Below are 21,548 nucleotides of genomic sequence, written 5' to 3' on the forward strand. Positions count from 1 at the left end.
TGCCAACACACCGGCCTGGGGATTGTGCTATAAACCTAAAGGGAGATGCTGTGCCGCCTTATTGTCATGTGTATCCCCTGTCGCAGGCTGAAACGGCAGCGATGGAGACCTACGTGGCCGAATCCCTGCGGCAGGGGCAGATCCGCCGTTCCACCTCGACCCGCCTCCTCAAGTTTCTTTTTCGTGAGGAAGAAGGATGGGGGTTTGCGTCCATGTATTGACTACAGGGCGTTAAATAAACTGACGGTCCGGTATTCATACCCCATCCCCCTGATTTCCCAATACATTGAGTCAATGCATGGGGCGCGCTTCTTCACAAAACTGGACCTCAGGAGCGCGTACAATTTGGTGGGAATCCGAGAGGGAGACGAGTGGAAGACGGCCTTCAGCACCACCACGGGTCACTACGAACACCTGGTGATGCCGTATGGGTTGATGAATGCCCCGGCAGTGTTTCAGTCCTTTGTGAACAATCTGTTTAGGGACATACTGGGGCGTTGTGGTTTACATTGATGACATCCTCGTCTATTCTGCTACACGTGCTGAGCATGTGTCTCTCGTTCGCAGGGTGCTGAAGCAGCTGTTGGAGCATGGCCTGTACGCTAAAGCAGAGAAGTGCGTGTTCTTCCAGGGAGCCGTCTCTTTCCTCGGGTTTTGGATTTCCGCTGATGGGGTGGAAATGGAGGTTGATCGCGTGACAGCCGTGCATAATTGGCCTGTTCCTACCACGTTTAAGGCGGTGCAGCAGTTTATTGGGTTTGCCAATTTCTACCGTTAGGTTTATACGGGGCTTCGGCACGGTAGCAGCTCCTATCAATTCCTTATTGAAGGGTGCGCCTTGACTGTTTGGAGACATTGGCTTGAGGGAGCGAGACACCCGTTTGTAGTCTGGACCGACCACCGTAACCTGGAGTACATCCGGGTGGCAAAGAGACTGAACCCTCGTCAGGCCAGGTGGGCATAGTTTTTTGCCCGGTTTGATTTCACACTTTCATACGTGCCAGGTACGAAAAACGCCAAGGCAGATGCGTTGTCTCGGTTGTGCGACGCGGGTGTAAGGCGGGTAGATGAAACACCGATTCTGCCCGCCTCGTGCATTGTGGCGCCGGTTGTGTGGGACGTGGACGCGGACATTCAGCGAGCGTTTCGCAGCGATCCTGGACCTCCTCAGTGTCCTGCGGATCGTCAGTACGTCCTGCTGGATGTTCGTGACCGTCTCATCTACTGGGCCCACACGTCCCCTTCCACGGGTCACCCGGGCATAGACCGTACTGTGTGCTGCCTTACCGATAAGTACTGGTGGCCTGGCCTGGCTAAGGATGTGAGGGCGTACGTGTCATCCTGTTCGGTGGGCGCTCAGTGTAAGGCACCTAGACACCTTCCGGCAGGTAAGTTACTCCCTTTGCTCGTTCGACAACGACCATGGTCTCACTTGTCCATTGGTTTTTTAACCGATCCCCCCCCCCCCACTAGGCAATACCACGATCCTGGTTGTTGTGGACCGGTTTTCAAAGGCCTGCCGGTTCTTTCCCCTCCCCAGTCTCCCGAGGCACTGTTCACCCATGTCTTCCAGCACTACAGGGTACCGGAGGACATTGTATCTGACCGGGGCCCTCAATTTACGTCTCGGGTTTGGAAGGCTTTTATGGGCCGGTTGGGGGGCTCGGTCAGCCCCACCTCCGGGTTCCACACCGAAGCTAATGGGCAGGTGGAGCGCGTGAACCAAGACTTGGGGAGGTTCCTGCGGTCCTATTGCCAGGACCGGCCGATGGAGTGGTCGGAGTTCCTGCCCTGGGCAGAGTATGCCCAGAATTCGCTCTGCCACTCCTCCACTTCCTTGACCCCCTTCCAGTGTGTCCTGGGGTACCAGCCGGTCTTGGCACTGTGGCAGAGCCAGCCCGAGACCAGGGCTCTGGCGGTGGACGACTGGTTCCAGCGCGCCGAGGACACCTGGTCCGTGGCCCATCGACACATCCGGTGCGCCGGGGAACGGCAGAAGTCTGCTGCTGACTGCCGGCGTAGCGACACCCCAGTCTACACTGTGGGTGACTGGCACTGGCTCTCGACCCGGAACCTCCCTCTCCGCCTGCCCTGCCGGAAGCAGGGGCCACGGTTTGTGGGGCCGTTCAAAGTCCTGGGGAGAGTGAACAAGGTAACTTATAAATTACAACTTCCCCCTGATTACAGGATTAACACCTCGTTTCACGTTTCTCATCTCAGGCCAGTGGTGTCTGGTCCCCTCCAGCAGTCTGAGGTGCGGGAGGTCGCTCCACCCCCTCTGGACATCGAGGGGGGCCTGCAGTACCTGGTGGAGTGGGAGGGGTACGGCCCAGAGGAGCGTTGCAAGGTGCCGGCGGCGGACATTCTTGATCCGGAGCTCCTCGCCGACTTCCATCGTCGGCGCCTTGATCGTCCTGCACGGCGTCCCCCATGCTGCTGGAGCCGCGCGTCGAGGGGGGGGTACTGTAACGAGGATGCGCGTGGAAGACGTGTGCCATCCCCCCCGACGTGGTATTCGGCATGCGTCATCGCCGGCCTTCTAGTCACGCCGCTCCTCCTCCCACGGCACTGTCATGTCTTGTTATTGCACACACAAGGTGTCCATTCCCTTATTAGGTTGCCTATATTAGTTCCTGTGTTTCTGGGTGTCTTTGTGTGGTATTGTTCTATGTTTGATGTATTGTACTGTGTGATCTACAGAACCCTAACCCTAATCCGTTTGTTTTGCGCTTTGATGCTTCCTTTCTTTTGGAGACTGATAGTGTTCAGTTGTTTTTCCTGTATTTGGAATATCTTATTACTTCGATAAAGTTATCGAATACTACAACTCCTGCGTTTGGCTCCATCTCCCTGCACACCACCACAACATCTATTACACCACTAGTGTGATCATGGCTATCCTATCTACACTCCACAACACAGGGTAGCCCTTATTACACTAACCCTACTCCCCAACACAAGCTAGCCATGATCACACTAACCCTACTCCCCAACACAGGCTAGCCATGATATCACTTACCCCACTCCCCAACACAGGGTAGCCATTATATCACTTACCCCACTAACCCAACACAGGCTAGCCATGATCAATTACCCCACTCCACAACACAAGTTAGCCCTGATCACACTATCCAAACTCCACAACACAAGGTAACCCTTATTTCACTAACCCTACTCCCCAACACAGGCTAGCCATGATATCACTAACCCTACTCCCCAACACAGGCTAACCATGATATCACTAACTCTACTCCCCAACACAGGCTAGCCATGATATCACTTACCCCACTCCCCAACACATGCTAGCCATGATATCACTAACCCTACACCCCAAAACAGGCTAGCAATGATATCACTAACCCTACTCCCCAAAACAGGCTAGCCATGATATCACTTACCCCACTCCCCAACACAGGCTAGCCATGATATCGCTTACCCCACTAACCCAACACAGGCTAGCCATGATCAATTACCCCACTCCACAACACAAGTAACCCTGATCACACTATCCAAACTCCACAACACAAGGTAACCCTTATTTCACTAAACCTACTCCCCAACACAGGCTAGCCATGATATCACTTACCCTACTCCCCAACACAGGCTAGCCATGATCACACTTACCCCACTCCCCAACACAGGGTAGCCATGATATCGCTTACCCCACTAACCCAACACAGGCTAGCCATGATCAATTACCCCACTCCACAACACAAGTTAGCCCTGATCACACTATCCAAACTCCACAACATAAGGTAACCCTTATTTCACTAACTCTACTCCCCAACACAGGCTAGCCATGATATCACTTACCCCACTCCCCAACACATGCTAGCCATGATATCACTAACCCTACTCCCCAAAACAGGCTAGCAATGATATCACTAACCCTACTCCCCAAAACAGGCTAGCCATGATATCACTTACCCCACTCCCCAACACAGGCTAGCCATGATATCGCTTACCCTACTCCACAACACAGGCTAGCCATGATATCACTTACCCTACTCCCCAACACAGGCTAGCCATGACATTACCTACCCTACTCCCCAACACAGGCTAGCCATGATATCACTTACCCTACTCCCCAACACAGGCTAGCCATGATATTACTTACCCTATTCCCCAACACGGCTAGCCATGATATTACTTACCCTATTCCCCAACACAGGCTAGCCATGATATCACTTACTCCACTCCCAACACAGGCCAGCCATGATATCACTTACCCCACATAACCCAACACAGGCTAGCCATGATCAATTACCCCACTCCACAACACAAGTTAGCCCTGATCACACTATCCAAACTCCACAACATAAGGTAACCCTTATTTCACTAACTCTACTCCCCAACACAGGCTAGCCATGATATCACTTACCCCACTCCCCAACACATGCTAGCCATGATATCACTAACCCTACACCCCAAAACAGGCTAGCAATGATATCACTAACCCTACTCCCCAAAACAGGCTAGCCATGATATCACTTACCCCACTCCCCAACACAGGCTAGCCATGATATCGCTTACCCCACTAACCAAACACAGGCTAGCCATGATCAATTACCCCACTCCACAACACAAGTAACCCTGATCACACTATCCAAACTCCACAACACAAGGTAACCCTTATTTCACTAAACCTACTCCCCAACACAGACTAGCCATGATATCACTTACCCTACTCCCCAACACAGGCTAGCCATGATATCGCTAACCCTACTCCCCAACACAGGCTAGCCATGATATTACTTACCCTATTCCCCAACACAGCTAGCCATGATATTACTTACCCTATTCCCCAACACAGGCTAGCCATGATATCACTTACTCCACTCCCAACACAGGCTAGCCATGATCAATTACCCCACTCCACAACACAAGTTAGCCCTGATCACACTATCCAAACTCCACAACATAAGGTAACCCTTATTTCACTAACCCTACTCCCCAACACAGACTAGCCATGATATCACTAACCCTACTCCCCAACACAGGCTAACCATGATATCACTAACTCTACTCCCCAACACAGGCTAGCCATGATATCACTTACCCCACTCCCCAACACATGCTAGCCATGATATCACTAACCCTACTCCCCAAAACAGGCTAGCAATGATATCACTAACCCTACTCCCCAAAACAGGCTAGCCATGATATCACTTACCCCACTCCCCAACACAGGCTAGCCATGATATCGCTTACCCCACTAACCCAACACAGGCTAGCCATGATCAATTACCCCACTCCACAACACAAGTAACCCTGATCACACTATCCAAACTCCACAACACAAGGTAACCCTTATTTCACTAAACCTACTCCCCAACACAGACTAGCCATGATATCACTTACCCTACTCCCCAACACAGGCTAGCCATGATATCGCTAACCCTACTCCTCAACACAGGCTAGCCATGATCACACTTACCCCACTCCCCAACACAGGCTAGCCATGATATCGCTTACCCCACTAACCCAACACAGGCTAGCCATGATCAATTACCCCACTCCACAACACAAGTAACCCTGATCACACTATCCAAACTCCACAACACAAGGTAACCCTTATTTCACTAACTCTACTCCCCAACACAGGCTAGCCATGATATCACTTACCCTACTCCCCAACATAGGCTAGCCATGATATTACCTACCCTACTCCCCAACACAGGCTAGCCATGATATCACTTACCCTGTTCCCCAACACAGGCTAGCCATGATATTACCTGGTCACACTAACTGTCATTATAGATATTGTAATGCCTGTCATGTATATGGTCAGTCCACAGGTAATGGTACAAAGGTCCATTTTAATAGCACCTCCATGTTGAGAAATCTGTGCGTTCTGTTTATGTGAAAAAATTTGACTTTTTGCTATACAGTATCATGCCCCCAATTCTACACATATTCACCATCCCACCCATGACCAATATCTAATATGGGTGTTAATGCTGACTGGCACATCGAACATGCACTAGTGAAAAACAGATGGGTCACGCCTTGCCAACATTTTCTAAAGGTTAATCTCAAACTGAAATAAGTCAAATTTTGAACTTCAGATTTTGAAAAAACTAAGTGTGTGCATTGTTCCTCACCCTCCATTGATCAAGAATATATCATTTTTATAATCATGGCACACATATTGTAGGAGCTATGGAAATGAGAAAGTTCTGTCAAATTTAGAAAGTTCAGATTTAGAAAAAACAAAGGGTGTGCATTGTTCCTCGCCCTCCCCTGATCAAGAATACATATTTTTCTTTATAATCATGGCAGACCTATTGTAGGAGCTATGTAAAGGAAATAGTTACGTCAAATTTTGAAACTTCAGATTTAGAAAATATAAAGGGTGTTATTTCCCCACCCTCCCCGATCAGAATATATACTTTTCATTGTCATTATATACTTTTTGTTAGAGCTATTGAAAATTGAAGTTCAACGCCCCCATCCACCAGCACCAGCTCGCTTCCGTCTCGGTTTTAGCTCGGATACACTGCAGTTCTCTGTGGCTCGTTAATTTAATGCTTGGTTAATATATGGGGAAACAACATCGTATAAACTTTTGTAATCACAATGAGACCAATCTGGGGTTCATTGAATACTTTGTTAAAGAGCTGTTGAGATTTGAAAATTCTAATGTCTGTCGAATGTCAAATCTAAAACTAACTTCACCGCTGTACTAAAAGGCCTAATATTTAGTCAGAAGGTCATTTGGACACCACCAAAAAAAATGTTGGTCCCAGCCGCTAGCGTCGCTGTTTCTGTGTCTGCAACCATCTGAAGAACAGAAGAAAACACGGAAGCAGCGTTGTTGAATGAAGGAGATTTGTTTTGATTTAGCAAAAGGCCCGGTCAGTACTTCAGACAGCTTTAATACCCAACTCTCACTTAGCTGAAATGACTAAACTACAGTCTTTGAGTGTGTTCGTTGATGAGCTTTTAACAGTGGCTGCCGTTGAGATTTTGGGGGCAGTAGAAAAAGTGATAGCTGAGTACCAGGAGGAAATTTCCAGATCTAAAGAGGAGAATGACCAGCTACGGAGACTGCTACGGATCACACCGGATATAAAAATATCTAGTATTGACAACCCAAAATGTTCTCTTGCTATCTCAGAGGAAGAGGCTACCTCTGTTCAGCACACATTTGAACAGGAGTGGAGCTCCGATCATGGGGCAGAGGACACAAAACCCATACGGATTAAAGAGGAAGTCGGAACCACTCACGAGGTGGTACTACCTCAACGGCTGGAGGCTGACATAATCGAGTTTACATTCACCCCTTGGCTGAAAAGTGATTCTGATCAGGAGGACCCACTTCCGTCCTCGACTGTTTCCCAAACCAAGCCTGTAGAGAACAGAGAACCTGACTCCAAACCATTGGTTTTCAACACTTTAACTCACCTAGACACTCCCTGTCACTTTTCTCTAGATAATGCTTTAAGCCACAGCTCAGCAACAAGCAGCAGTCCAGTAGAGTCTGACATAAACCCACTTTTGGATCCCAACCCATCAGTGAAGAAAATCACCACCATGAATAAAAAAACGAAAATACTCTCCACATCCAGAGTTAAGGTCCGAGACCCTGACAGAGGTTTGTTTCACCCACAGACATTTGAGAGAGCCGCCCATGATGTGCTGGTAGGTGGCCAGTCAATTAGGAGCGCTGCAAAAGCACATGGTTTGTGCCACGTCACTCTATTTAGATATTGTCGGAGGAAAAAGGACAGCTGTAATGCGGGGGTGCCAGCTTACAGGGCTCACAACAGAGTCTTTAGTGACGAGCAGGAGAAGACTCTGATGCAGTACCTGTTGAGGGCTTCAGATATTTTCTATGGCTTAAGTCCTAAAGAGGTAGGTGTGCATTACCATTGGTGGTTTATTTGCATCAGTCACAACATTTATAAAGTATCAGATTTATCTGGATTCTGTTATTCTAATTGCTGCATTGACACAGGCTGTGGAGATTTATTTGATTTTGTAGGTGCACAGGTTGTTCAGGTCATTTTAATAGGTTATTGACTAATCAGATGATGCCTGGAAAAAAAGATGGATTCGACGAGATACAATTAAAATAATCAGGCAAAATCTGAATTGTGCTTCCTGTGTATGCAGTTTGGACAGGTTTTCTTATGTAAAGCATACAGATACAGACATTTCAATATCATAGAATCCAGATATGTGTTATTTGAGAAGCTACACCTTGCCATTTACTAGGAAGTTTTACTTCCTAGTAAACCAACATTAAACCAACATTAAAACAGCTTAGATTAAAAATAAGGACCTTCACTCATAAGTACCTGCTATCATTGAAAATTAATAACCACATATCTATGTTTTGGTCAGTTTACCAAAATAAATGTTTGGTTTTCCAGTTCATAATATATACTGTCTTTGTTTTTCAGGTGCGTAGACTTGCATACCAGCTGGCCCAACACTACAGCTGCAAGTTTCCTGATACCTGGGACACCAAGGAGATGGCGGGGAAAGACTGGTTCAACTCCTTCCTTAAAAGGCACCCTGACTTCTCCATTCGGCCTCAAGCCACCAGTCTGCAGAGGGCGAGAAGTTTCAATGTAACGAACGTGTCACAGTTCTTTGACAACCTTTCTGCTATTCAGGGCCGACACAACTTTGAGGCCAAAGACATGTGGAACATGGATGAAACTAGCACCACGGCAGTCCAAGTGATGGAGAAATCCTCTGCCTACCAAGGGAGGGAGCTGGTCGAAGCAATGACATCGGCAGAAAGAGGGACATTGGTGACTATGGCGTTGGCAGTCAATGCTCAGGGAGACAGCATTCCACCTCACTTCATCTTACCCGGCGAGAAGGTCTTGGATCACTTCCTTTCTGACAGGCCTGCGGGCTGCGTGGTGACCTCAAGTGCCTCTGGATGGATGCAGGAGAATGACTTCCTGACCTTCTTACAGCATTTTGTCAAATATACCCAGGCGTCCACACAGTGCCCGCGGCTGCTGCTCCTGGATAATCACGCCTCTCACCTCTGCCTCCGGGGCATTGACTACTGCCAAGCAAACGGGGTTGTGCTGCTCTCCTTCCCTCCTCATTGTTCCCACAAGTTGCAGCCCCTGGAGAGGAGTGTGTACGGCCCCTTGAGGAGATGCACCAACAGGGCCATTGATTGCTGGATGAATACGCACCTTGGGGAAACGCTCTCCATTCACCTCATACCTGGACTCATGGCCAACGCCCTGGCATCCTCGGCAACACCAGCCAACATCATGGACGGCTTTCGCTGTACTGGTATATGGCCTTTAAACCCTGCTATCTTTGTGACAGATAGACCTGACTCCGTTGTAGAGGAGCCAGCTGCAGGAGCAGAGGCCCAGCCCAGAGTGGAGGTCTACACAAGTCCTGCAGGGCATTTTGTCTCTTCTAGGCAGGCGAAGGTTTAAGCCCAATGCATCTGTGGGGATCATCACTCTATCCCATGTCCATCTGTATCTAATGATCTCTTCTGTGATGCTGCTCCAAGTTAGTCTATACACTGACTTGCACAGGACAGAGACAGTTAAATTGGTTCTGTGGAAAAATCTTCAGACTGAAGGATTACAGGAATACACTTTAGATACACTCACATTTCAGAAAAACAATGGCCCAGCCCTGATTGCGGAAAAGCTTCAGCCATGAAGTCAATCTAACTGTTCACTGAACTAAACAGGAGACAACATTTTAGCTGTGGATGACAGAAAGTGATGCTTTAGACAAAAGTACATCATATACAAAGAGAGCATACACTAGCTTTCAAATGTTTGGTGTCATTTAGGAATGTCCTTGTTTTCCATGAAAACATACATTAGTTTGAATAGGATATGTAGTCATTGACAAGGTTAAAAATAATGTTTTTTATTTGAAATAATAATTTGCTTCTGTCAAACAATCCTCCATTTGCAGCAATTACAGCCTAGCAGACCTTTGGCATTCTAGTTGTCAGTTTGTTGAGGTAATCTGAAGAGATTTTATCCCATGATTCCTGAAGTACCTCCCACAAATTGGATTGGCTTGATGGGCACTTCTTACGGTCAAGCTGCTCCTACAACAGCTCAGTAGGGTTGAAATACGGTGACTGTGCTAGCCATTCCATTTTAGACAGAATACCAGATGACTGCTTCTTCCCTAAATAGTTCTTGCATAGTTTAGAGCAGTGCTTTGGGTCATTGTCCTGTTGTAGGAGGAAATTGGCTCCAATTAAGTGCCGTCCACAGGGCATGGCATGGTGTTGCAAAATGGAGTGATAGCCTTCCTTCGAGATCCCTTTTACCCTGTTCAAATGTCCCACTTTACCACCACCAAAGCACCCCCAGACCATGACATTGCCTCCACCATGTTTGACAGATGGCGTCAAGCACTCCTCCAGCATCCTTTCGTATAGTCTGCATCTCAGAAATGTTTTTTTTTGTGTGATCCAAACACCTCAAACATATATTTGTCAGTCCATAACAATTTTTTCCAGTCTACCTCTGTCCACTGTCTGTGTTCTTATACTCATCTCATTCTTTTCTTTTTACTGGCCTGCCTGAGAAATGTATTTTTCTTGCAACTCTGCATAGAAGCAACCCGGAGTAGCCTCTTAACTGTTGACTTTGAGACCAGTGTTTTACAGGTAATATTTAATTAGGCTGCCAGTATCTTTCCCAAACTAGACACTAATGTATTTTTCCTCTAGCTCAGTTGTGCAACAGGGCCTTCCACTCCTCTTTCTATTCTGGTTAGAGGGAGTAATACACAGCGTTGTAAATGATCTTCAGTTTCTTGGCAATTTCTCACATAGAAAAGCCTTCATTTCTCAGAAAAATAATAGACTGATGTGTTTTGGAAGAAAGTTCTTTGTTACTGGCCATTTTGAGCCTGTAATCAAATCCACAGTTGTTGATGCTTCGGATACTCAACTAGTCTAAAGAAGGCCAGTTTTATAAGAAATGGTTTTATAATGATCAATTAGCCTTTTAAAATTATAAGCTTGGATAAGCAAACATAACTTGCCATTGGAACAGGACTGATGTTTGCTGATAATGGGCCTCTGTACGCTATGGCGTAGATATTCCATTAAAGAATCTGCCCAGCTACAATTGTCATTTACAACATTAATGTTGTGAATTCTTTAAGGTTTATTTCTTTTAGTATTATCTACTGCTTTATTCTATATGTTTTAAGCGTCTATTATGTAGAATACTTAGTATATGGAAGTATTTAGTATGCAATCTCATTGGATGCTCTTTTGGCGTAAGTGACGAGTTCTCCATTATGCATACAGACCTGTCAGGATACGACGTGTTTTTCCACCAGTGCAGCATCTCTGAGTGCAGGACAAAAGTTATTGACTAAGTGAGTTTATTTCCTAACTTTATGTTCGTAATACTGTATGGTTATGCTGCTGATATTATATTTAACATTAAGCCTGTAGGTCGTGGGTGTTTCGCGATCTTTATGTATATTAGTTTGTCGGGTTACACGCACGTGAAAGTGCCGCTAGCATCGTGACTTATCTTGCTAACATTGATAATACATCGTTTAACTATGTGTATACATCTGTATAAGGATATTCTATATTTGTTATACTTTAATAACATAACGAGGACGCTGTATAATCTAGTTTAAGTTGTTTATAGTCTCTGTTATATTCTGTTTGCTTGTTTATTATTTGGCTAAACACTTTGGGAGAGCTGTTGAAACAGTCTAATTAGTAATGTACTGTTTATTACAGCAGTATGTGAGCATGTTTGTTTAAAATTTAGTTATTTACTTCTGTTTATTTGTTTATTGCAGAAACTACCTCCAATGTATAATGTTTATATGGTGAAACCCTGCACAAATAAAAGGTGGAAAAGATATGATGACTTCTACTCTGATCGGAGTACTGAAGTGGTAAGCACATTAAAGAACTGGCATTCAGTGGGGCAATCCCCAACAATTAGCAATGTCTATACTTTATTTTTGATTTCAATCTGATGTTATTTTAATGGAAACAAAATGTGATTTTCTATCTAAAACATGGACATTTCTAAGTGACCCCAAACATTTGAATGGTAGTGTATACCAACCTGGGGCGTATTCCGTCAATGCCGCTAATGAAATTCGCGCTTAATTGAAAAAGCCAGCTTCCACTTAAGGCTCAAGCTGTTCCATTAACACAATTTTGCCGTGTCTTGACAACGTTTACACAACAAGCGATCATCAAAAGGGAGATACTATGTTTAAAAAAAAAGTACCGAAAACTAGAGCGGTGATCTTCTCTACAGCGGAACAAACCCTGCTGACTTATGAAGAATTTAAAGGAGTCATCACTAAAAAGAGCAATACTGCCGCAATTGACAAGGCGAGGGAGATGGCTTTGCAAAGAATTGTTGACAGATTAAATGTGTAAATCATATTTGCCTACTCATTGTTTAATTTTTAATAAATGAACTTTCAGATCACTAGATAAATTAGACTGGCTATATTATCAGGCTAGATTATATCAGATTTATTAGAGTTAACAAGGGTTAACTGAATAGCCAAAAAAGAATGTGGCAACAGCTATTATATATCAGGCAACTTCCATTGCAGATCATCTGACAGAACAGAGGGTCACCAATGATGTGGCACATTTTACTTGGCAGAGCATTCATTTTAAATTGTTAAAATCATCATGTCTAAGAAGAGTTGATACAGTGGTGTCTTTCAAAATGTAAATTCCAGTTCAGAATTATCTCAATATTGCTCACATTCCAGAATAATATTTTTAACTTTGGGTCTGACAATGTGTGAGGTTTCAAATCTGGTTTTGCATAGGCCTTCTGCAGCTACATTTTAGTGCTATGACATACTTAGTTAGGAAAGGAAATAACAGATTTTTTTCCCTGATTGATCTGTGCTGATAAGGTATAGTTAAACATTATCTCTGTACATTACATTACAGTTACTACTTTGTGTGAGGCAGATATTGCCTCACATAATGATGCATGTAATTTTGAAATTAAATACAGAATTTATTTGGGGGAAAAAAGAGGTGTACCTTCCAGAAGAGAGGTAATGGAACACAACACACTTGTTTTTAGTTCTTTAACTCATATGGATAATGAACTATTAAAAAAGAGTGGTTTCATACATAAATACATACATCATCTTCCGCTTCATCCGGGGCCGGGTCGCGGGGGCAGCAGTCTAAGCAGAGATGCCCAGACTTCCCTCTCCCCAGACACTTCCTCCAGCTCTTCCGGGGGGACACCGAGGCGTTCCCAGGCCAGCCGGGAGACATAGTCCCTCCAGCGTGTCCTAGGTCTTCCCCGGGGTCTCCTCCTGGTGGGACGGGACCGGAACACCTTCCCAGGAAGGCGTTCCGGAGGCATCCGAAACAGATGCCCAAGAGTGGTTTCGAAAGATCAATTCCTGTCAGTTCACCAAAATCTAAAATGGCAAATCTAAGGGGCGAACTCTTGACAAAGAAGGTCAGTGAACAAAATGCAAGTACTTTTAGAGGTCCATGTCATCTGGATTTGAAGCAATAAAAAAATAGTTCATGTAAATAAGGTAATTGAGTTGTAATGAAAAAATTGTAGTTAGTACATTTTATACAGAGAATTGTGTAATAGAGGAAAGGTAAAGGAACACACCACATGTGTTTGTAGATTTGTAGCTCATAGGGATAGTGAGCTATTAAAAATAGCAGTAGAGAAGGAAAAAGCTAAAAAAAATTATGAAATTGAAAATGGCAAATCCACAGACTGTACTCTGGAGAAGGAAGGTCAGTAACCAATATAAATGTGGTTTCAGATGTCAGATGTCTTCTAAATTATTATAAAGGTTACATTAAAAGGTATCTATATTTGGTAATAGAGGTATACCTTTGTAAGGACAGGTAAAGAAACATAACATTATCTGTACATCTTTAGCTGATGTGTTTTTAGAAAAATGCATTTTAGAATTAGAAACTAAAGCATAAGGGGAAAAAATAAGGGGGGGGATTGGGACAAGGAAGGTCAGTGATTAAAACACATTTATTTAGAGCTAATATGTCTGTTGGATAATACCATAATCTGTATAATGATTTAGCTTATTTGTTTATATATTTTTTTAGTATAAACAAATAATAACACCTTTTTAAATTATAAAGGCACAAGAAAGAACATTTTGAATTAATGATATCTGCCCAATGCACTTTAAGACGATCCCTTAGCCATATCCGCGTAATATCCCTCCGTTGAAAGTAACGTAAAATAGTTTTGTGAAAACGGAACGAAACAGACAAACCAAAGGGTGTACCATGCTCTCTACCTTCACCTGATTCTATTTGTATCGCTGTCGTCTTTGTAGGACGTTTTTGGCAGAAAAAAGTCTGAATTTAGTTTCTGAACACGGACAGGACGAAAGTGATGCGAGCGAGAAAATACACAACGTTTTTTGGGATTCTGTTTCCGCCTATTGGACATTCCTTGAAACAAAGCTAACTTAAACTTGGCAATTAGCCTGCGAGGGAGAAGGTTAGTTCAGATGTATAGCCTAATTACTGAGCAGGGACTCCTACAAGCCAGAGTAATGGAACGGAAATCTCACTTAAATTAGCCAGACCTATCGTGACTGTGGGAAACAGTTCAGACAAAACGGGCACCTGGAGGATTGACATTGAATGGTAAAGAAAACAAAATGATAAAATAAAACAGAGATCTATCAGTAGTAATTTAAAGGCAGGTTATGGGCAACACTTAGGAAAGAAAATCAACTCCAGCTAGATCAGGCTTGATACATTTTTGTACAGTGGTCTATTTTAATGTGGGTTTTGTTTTCAGGTCATTCAAAACTCACATTTCTGGTTCTTTGTTTTGAAATGTAATTCATATTGATGAGAGAATGGGGAGAGATATGTTATTGAAGCATTACACATTGTATATGTTTTTGTAAAAATACATACATATCTGGTATGATAGTACTGGGATAAAACCAAAATGTGCATTCGTTAACAGCAGTCCACACACTTGATGGTGATTGCATTTATTTACCTTAACCACTAGAGAGTAATGAGTAAAATAATAAAAAATTATGTTTATCTAAATGTATTGTTTATGTTATCAGTTTTGTGTTCCAGTTCCAATAAATTTACGAAGTACACAACTCTAATTCAAATGATTAGTTTTCTTTTAGGAAATATTTAGAACTAGAATTCGAGTTTAAATCAGGTTTAGAATTTACTGGAATTCGAAGGAAATAAATGACCACACTGACCCGCGTTTCACGCTAGTGCGTGCTAAAATCCACAGACAAATAACCGGAAGTTAGACGGCTACATTCCGTTTGGGTTCAAAGTTCTTTACCTACATGGTAGTTTGTTGATGGTACTGTTGTATTATAAGAAGCTAGCCATAATAAGAGTAAACCACAATAGTGGATTCCTAACTTCTAGTTTCGCCATAAAAATAAAGGTCACTCATGTAATATGGAAAAGATAAAAAAAAAAAACATTTACAACGGTACACTTTTTGATTAGATAAAGCTGAGTAAGTTTGGAATGCTGTTATATAAATCTAAGTTCACATTTTTGGATAAAAAACAGTGAAATCACACTGTGGATGTATTAAACAGTATAATTGCATTTACAGCATACACTGATTATTAATTTACTAATATGAGTATTGAACACACATATTGGTCCAATATGTACTGCATTTTCAAAACGCTGTATATTAGTGAACAGTCAATGCGATTTTACAGTTCAGTACATCCAGAATGGAATTTCATTTTTTGTCAAAGAAAACAGTACACAATATTCTAAATGTGTACTGTTCGAAACATTTTTTACTGGAAATGTGGACCTTTATTTTGAAGGCGAAACTAGGAGACGCTAGGAATCCACTTCAGTAGGTCACTCCTAGTAGCTAACTTCTTATACATGTAGAGTTGCTAGCTAGCTAGCCAGCCAGCGTACTAGCAGTGCTATGTCAGTATTTGTTTTATCTAGCTAATGCAACAAAAAAACAAAACAATTGAAAATGAGTTCTGCTGGGGATCGGCACGGGACAAAAAGACCTGTCTCTCCAAATCAAGTAAGTCAGCTAGGTGTATTAACGTTAACATTACATTAATTAGCTAAACGTAACTAGCTATAGTAGCTACCTTGCAGTTCAGTATTGCGATACTCTATTAGTCACCAAGGCCCGTCTTTTTGTAATTAGCAAGGAGGAGCGTGCGATCTGAAACCTACTTTATGAAGCCAGTTTGCTTCCTCCGAACTAAAAAGAACCATTCGAACAGAATTTAAGACGTATTGTAAGCTTTCTTTTGTAAATTTAATGTCAGTAATATTTTAATACCCTTTTTAGACATGAGGACTGTGGCCCCTCAGAAGCGCTTCGGTTACGGATTTTTTTAAGGGCACGCTATGGCTTTTCAAACAAAACTATCTCTGACTATGGTTTTAAACCACCACTGCCAGTACCCGCATTTCCATATGTAAAGAAATGCTGCGTCTGAAGCGCTAATGGGGCTAATGGCAAGTGGGGGACCAGATCTGTCAATCAAATCTCCAACTGCTTTTGCGCATACTACCTGTCTGCAGCATGGGCTCTCTCTTTTAAAAAGTACGGTTTATTTATACCATGACATTTATTTGAAATGAAATGCACCTTTCCAATCTATCATAACCAAACGGAATAAAAAACATGTAGCACATGAATCGGTTGGGAAATAATGGTAACCGTTCTAAGCAGAATTCTCTTGTCTGAAAGGGTAAAGCCACTCTGATGTGCTACTTTTTTAATTGTCTAAAAGCTTCTCGGTTGCGGCTATCCACACCAGAGCGATCCTGTATGAAAAATGTATTCTAAAACATTCTCAGATACAAGCTGCCCAAGTTAAGTCAGTTAACAACAATCTCATAAACTGTCTAGTTATCTCCAATTTTACTATTGTACTTTTAACCTTAGTGGCCAGATTGACAGGTCATGATGTTTGCCAGCCGTAAATAAGTATTCTCATGAAAATGAATTATGTTCAATACGGTTACTAAGCCAGTTATGCATTTGTTTACTGTTGTTTGGAAATCAAGGATATAGGCTATTAAACAATGGCCTGTGTCACGATCGTCCGATTAAGATACTGGGATTCAGTTAATCTAATCTGGGAGTAAATTGTGATACTTTTGTCGAAGCTCGAATAAGCGAGGCAATAACAATGTTAGGAGGCCATTCCTTGTGTATTCTAAACTGATTCTTTTGCAGGATGAACCGACTCCTTGGGCGTCTGCAGACCTTGGGGACAGTGAGAGAAAGCAGAAGTTTTTGCGGTTGATGGGGGCAGGAAAGGTTTGTTTGGTCATATTCTTTTTAACACTAAATTTTAAAAGTGCACTCATTGGCACCCCATAGTGTATTGTTCAGAACAAGACTGAATCAAATATCAGCAAAAAAATCAGAAACCGGTTTACTTCAAGGAAGGTCCTTACCGGTTTTTATTTGGTTTGTCTGCAGGCCGATATTCCATTGGCAAAAAGTTGTTGACTGTTGCAGATACAAATGCCGTGATTAGAGATGAATCCTCGAGCCTAGTGCGATGAGCTTCGGACCAGTATCCAAATAGTTGGCAAATTGAATCTTGAGCTTTTTGGATTAGAAATGTTCTGTCACTGAGAAAAGCAGTTAACCCAAACTGCTCCACGGGCACTCATCTTGACACCTCCCGCACCTCTTAAATTCAGAGGAATATGGAAGCCAAATGTTGGTTGGACCTTAAGAACAAATGGATAAATATTCCCTGTCTACGTGTGTGTTCTACATAGCCTTTTTACTTTAATGTTCTAAAATGTTACTGTAAGGATGTAATAATTTCAAACAACCAGAAATGTAGTTGCTAAACAGGGACTACTGGAATCTGTCCACTAGAAGCTCCAACCAAATAAGATATTTTTGCAGATAAATACACTGCAGATGAGCGCACTCCTGATGTCTTCTGATTGGTTCATTGGGTTCCTAGTGAATATTCGCATGGTTGAAATATTATCACCATACCTTAGACTAGGTAGTGCCAGTTTAGGGGTCCAGCATAAAAGACCTCAGTTAATTTATTAACTTTATTTACTTCTGACAGTTGCCTCCATTCCGGTGTTCGAATGAACTACCATTTTGTTGACCTCCCCTTATAATCCATACAGGATTGTCAAAGGACAGATGGAACTGTTGTGTTACAGAATCCAATGTCTACTGTATCTGTTCCTGCAGAAAGAACACACGGGACGCCTAGTCATTGGAGATCACAAGTCAACATCTCATGTCCGTAGTGGTGAGAAACTCTCTAAATTATAAACCAACACTGTCCCACCAATATTATTGTCATCTCCCTGTTTTACACACTTTATTATTGTCACCTCCCTATAATGACACACTTAGATTTACCACAGGTGTGGTACATCCAACTCCTCTCTATCCCGTTCTGAACCCATTGGACAGGGTGGAAGTCTTTTGGATGCGAGTGGTGTTACATTCGTTTGACCTCTGCAGGTGCGGAGGACCAGAGGATGAACTCTGAGCTGGAGCTGCAGTACCAGCAGGGGCTGGACGGGAAGCTTTCGGGGAGGAACCGGAGACACGTCGGCCTGGGCTTCAGTGAGGTGAGAGACCCCTGACAGACTGGATTTCAAACATCCTTACAGAGCTTAGCGTACGAGCCAATGTGTTTCTATTGTCACTGTTTGTCGAAAAGATGCCCGACCATTTAATTCCATTCTGGTGCATGAGGGTTTTTATGACATTAGCACTGTTCAATGTTTAATATATGGGGCTAAATGGTGAGTTATCCAAAAGCAATTATTTTGTTTGCAAAACATGTGTCCTAATTAACACAACCCTGGCTTGTACAGATAGGCTACAATGAAATGAGATCCCAGTTAGGGTTGTATATTTGAATGTCTCAAGGTTTTGACAGCTGGATGTTGTGGAAGTTCTACAACATCAATTTGTCGTCATGGTTCAAGTCACAGAGGCATGATTGCTATAGTCGCAATGCATGCACCTACGCATGTTGTCTGTGTTGACCCAGTCTCCAGATCTTTACTTCTGATTTTCCTCCTCAAAGCCTGAGCCAGCGCCACCTCCATTACCTGTAGAGAGGCAAAGCAAAGAAGAGCCAGAACAACCGTCCAGTCCCAAAGTCTCAGACAGCCCCTCAGATCCCAAGGAGTCAACAGAAAAATGCCACTCGTTGAGCCCAGATGACAGGAGGAAAGAGCAGCCGGAGGCCAGCACAAAAGACAAGAAACACACCTTCAAAATGGCCTTTGTGAAGTCGTCCTAATACTAGCCTTTTCTAATGTTGAACCACAGATTTGTACATATGTCATTATTCTGGGTCTAGGAAGTACTCCCTAGGTCAGGGCTGCCCAACCCTGTTCCTGGAGATCTACTGTCCTGTAGGTTCTCTTCAACCCCATTTGTGACTAACCTGATTTAGCTTTTCATCCATCTAATTATAAGAATCAGGTGTGCTAAATTAGAGTTTGAGAGAGAACCTACAGGACAGTAGTTCTCCAGGAACAGGGTTGGGCAGCCCTGCGCCTAGGTAATTCAGGGCAACTACTGTATGGATATGCAGTGAAGAGGTGGTGTCACTGAAGGAAGTACAATCATTGATTTAAGACAGATTCTCCCCATTCTTTTCTTATTGCCATTTTTAGTTAGGAATTGGTAGAACTGGTAGAGGGACTGTACCCACATGTTTTGTTGGTTCCTTAGACAAAAACTTTAATGAAATTTGCATTGACTGAAAGAGTTTGTTTACATACAATCGGTCTGTTAGGTCTTTTACGGTCCTGTTCCAATGTATCACCATGAATAATAAAAATGTACTTGAACTACAAACTAGATATCAGCGAATGGAACTATCACAGTTCTCTTGGGTGGGAGTTAATTAATTAGTGATGGGGATGTTTATAAAAACAAAATAAACATGCTTCTGATTAATTCAATTATCACATTTACTGTTCCAGTTAATGAAATTGAATCCATATGTAGAGTATGAGGAATTTCACACACAAAAATAGTGAAAGAGCACAGATTTTGTTTTTCAAATAGTTGATGGGCAAAAGCATTAGATGGCAGTGCTGAGCTACAAAAACTACAATTTGCAGAAATATTTTTATTACTCAAACTAAGTTGATATAGAATTAATTGACATTTCACCCTGCAACGTTCATATTATAAAATATTTGCTATGAACTTAATTTCTGGTATATTATACAGTAGACCACACTGCAAAAACACTGCTAATTGGTTCTATATTGCAAAAACTAGTAGTGTTAATTACACACGTTACATAAAAAGTGCAAAAGCTTGTAGAAAAACAATTAAAATTCAATCTTAACATTAGGTACACACCAAGTTATTATAAATGCTCTTTTTAGATTTCAGATATTTTGGTTATTAAAAAAAATATGCATCTTGTTTTAGCCTCAATAGAACATTGTCAAACAAATCACTCCGGCATTGACCGCTGAATAGGGTTAGTTCAGTTCTGTCCGTCGACACTTATTATCCTGGTGTCTTGTTGTCGGAGTTGATGTTCAGTCAGCGCTAAGCTGAGCTTTGGCTGAAAGGGGAGGAAAAATATGCTCATCATGACATTAAAAAACAGACTATCAAAGACTAGCCTAGATTTTATCCAAGCCATGAAATTATGACATTTGACAGTTATTTCCAAATGTGCCAACATGCAGGTTTTACCCAAAATAAATGTGGAAACTTGTTTTAAATGTCAATAGATTGGATAAAGCCTGTATTTTACCATCTGTAGTTCCAGTATCATCCATTATAAAAGCCCAAGTGTTCTTTAGTATGGAAACGGAGGCACATAACCTTTTCACATTGAAAAAATGACTTGAAAATTTGGACAAGCCACCACACTTCAGAAAAGCAACCACGAACAGAATTAGAAATGACAGCTAAAGAAGATTGCTCTGCCACCAGAAACGAAGTACAGAGGCTTAAAGGACACAATTACTTTGTAACCACATCTTTATTTTTTATGTAAATGGAATGTCCAGATACTGTTTTTGCTATTTTATTTTCTTGTGAGAAAGTGTCTTACTGAAATATACTTTCTTAATGCTCATTAATCATTATTGGGTCCACAGCTGAACTTGAACAAAAAGTCCCATAAGCATCCAAGTACATCCTTTTAGAAAAAGTCTCATAACGCAGTTGGTTTATGTACACTTGAAAATATGTAATGGAAAATTATCGCTCTAGTGTAACAAAACAGAATCAAAATGTTTTGGTATACAGAGAGCTTTGACATTTCTAAAAAGGATGCATTTGGCAGTTTTTCAAGCCTTTGTTCAAGTCCATGCATTGCCCCAATAATAACAAATGGGCAATGAGAAAGTATATCATTGGGGAAAGTTTCTCAAAACCTGAAACAATTTCAAAAACAGTGTCTGGACACTGTTTTTTCTATACATCCAAAATGTATAGAAAAATTTTTGATTGGTTAAGAAAATAAAGTTCTTTAAGGCCACAACACAAGGAAGAGATGCGGTGTACCTTTTCTGTTCACCATGTCCC

The 21,548-nt window shown here is 42.5% G+C and overlaps 3 protein-coding genes across 18 annotated transcripts in view; 2 read left to right on the forward strand and 1 right to left on the reverse strand.

The window, feature by feature from the left end:
• The first annotated feature begins 6,728 nt into the window (after positions 1–6,728).
• Positions 6,729–9,847, forward strand: LOC105018472. Of its 2 annotated transcripts, none has more exons than XM_010883927.4 (2): positions 6,729–7,857; positions 8,409–9,847. In XM_010883927.4, exons 1-2 carry the CDS (start codon positions 6,904–6,906, stop codon positions 9,420–9,422), a joined length of 1,968 nt encoding a protein of 655 aa, XP_010882229.1. In that variant the 5' UTR covers positions 6,729–6,903; the 3' UTR covers positions 9,423–9,847. The 2 variants fall into 2 exon arrangements, with proteins under 2 accessions (XP_010882229.1, XP_034144044.1); XM_034288153.1 differs by having other exon boundaries at positions 6,729–7,644.
• Positions 9,848–11,158: 1,311 nt separating this feature from the next.
• c19h11orf58 (chromosome 19 C11orf58 homolog) lies at positions 11,159–19,949 on the forward strand. 3 transcript variants are annotated; one of them, XM_010883918.4, is made up of 6 exons: positions 11,159–11,352; positions 11,794–11,892; positions 17,217–17,300; positions 18,213–18,273; positions 18,492–18,601; positions 19,066–19,949. In XM_010883918.4, the coding sequence occupies exons 2-6, from the start codon at positions 11,806–11,808 to the stop codon at positions 19,282–19,284; spliced, it is 561 nt and encodes a 186-aa protein (XP_010882220.1). In that variant the 5' UTR covers positions 11,159–11,352; positions 11,794–11,805; the 3' UTR covers positions 19,285–19,949. The 3 variants fall into 3 exon arrangements, with proteins under 3 accessions (XP_010882220.1, XP_010882222.1, XP_010882221.1); XM_010883920.4 differs by lacking the exons at positions 11,159–11,352; positions 11,794–11,892 and adding an exon at positions 14,510–14,635; XM_010883919.3 differs by lacking the exons at positions 11,159–11,352; positions 11,794–11,892 and adding an exon at positions 15,870–16,043 and having other exon boundaries at positions 19,066–19,857.
• Positions 19,940–21,548, reverse strand: part of LOC105018473 (pleckstrin homology domain-containing family A member 7) — a 129,392-nt gene continuing 127,783 nt past the window's right edge. For all 13 annotated transcript variants that reach the window (XM_020040239.3, XM_020040237.3, XM_013139090.4 and 10 more), the window contains one exon: positions 19,940–20,574. In XM_020040239.3, the coding sequence (XP_019895798.3) occupies positions 20,549–20,574 (26 nt within the window). In that variant the 3' untranslated portion in view covers positions 19,940–20,548. The remainder of the gene's footprint in view (positions 20,575–21,548) is intronic.

The sequence above is a fragment of the Esox lucius genome, chromosome 19 (assembly GCF_011004845.1).
Source record: "Esox lucius isolate fEsoLuc1 chromosome 19, fEsoLuc1.pri, whole genome shotgun sequence".
NCBI lineage: Eukaryota > Metazoa > Chordata > Actinopteri > Esociformes > Esocidae > Esox > Esox lucius.

Bases quoted from the DNA above. Each gene is read 5' to 3' on its own strand.
- LOC105018472 (XM_010883927.4), top strand. From the start codon at position 6,904: ATGACTAAACTACAGTCTTTGAGTGTGTTCGTTGATGAGCTTTTAACA. The intron at 7,858-8,408 runs GTAGGTGTGCAT...TTTGTTTTTCAG, and splicing joins ATGGCTTAAGTCCTAAAGAG to GTGCGTAGACTTGCATACCA.
- c19h11orf58 (XM_010883918.4), top strand. From the start codon at position 11,806: ATGTATAATGTTTATATGGTGAAACCCTGCACAAATAAAAGGTGGAAA. The intron at 18,274-18,491 runs GTGAGAAACTCT...TGACCTCTGCAG, and splicing joins AACATCTCATGTCCGTAGTG to GTGCGGAGGACCAGAGGATG. The intron at 18,602-19,065 runs GTGAGAGACCCC...TCCTCCTCAAAG, and splicing joins TCGGCCTGGGCTTCAGTGAG to CCTGAGCCAGCGCCACCTCC.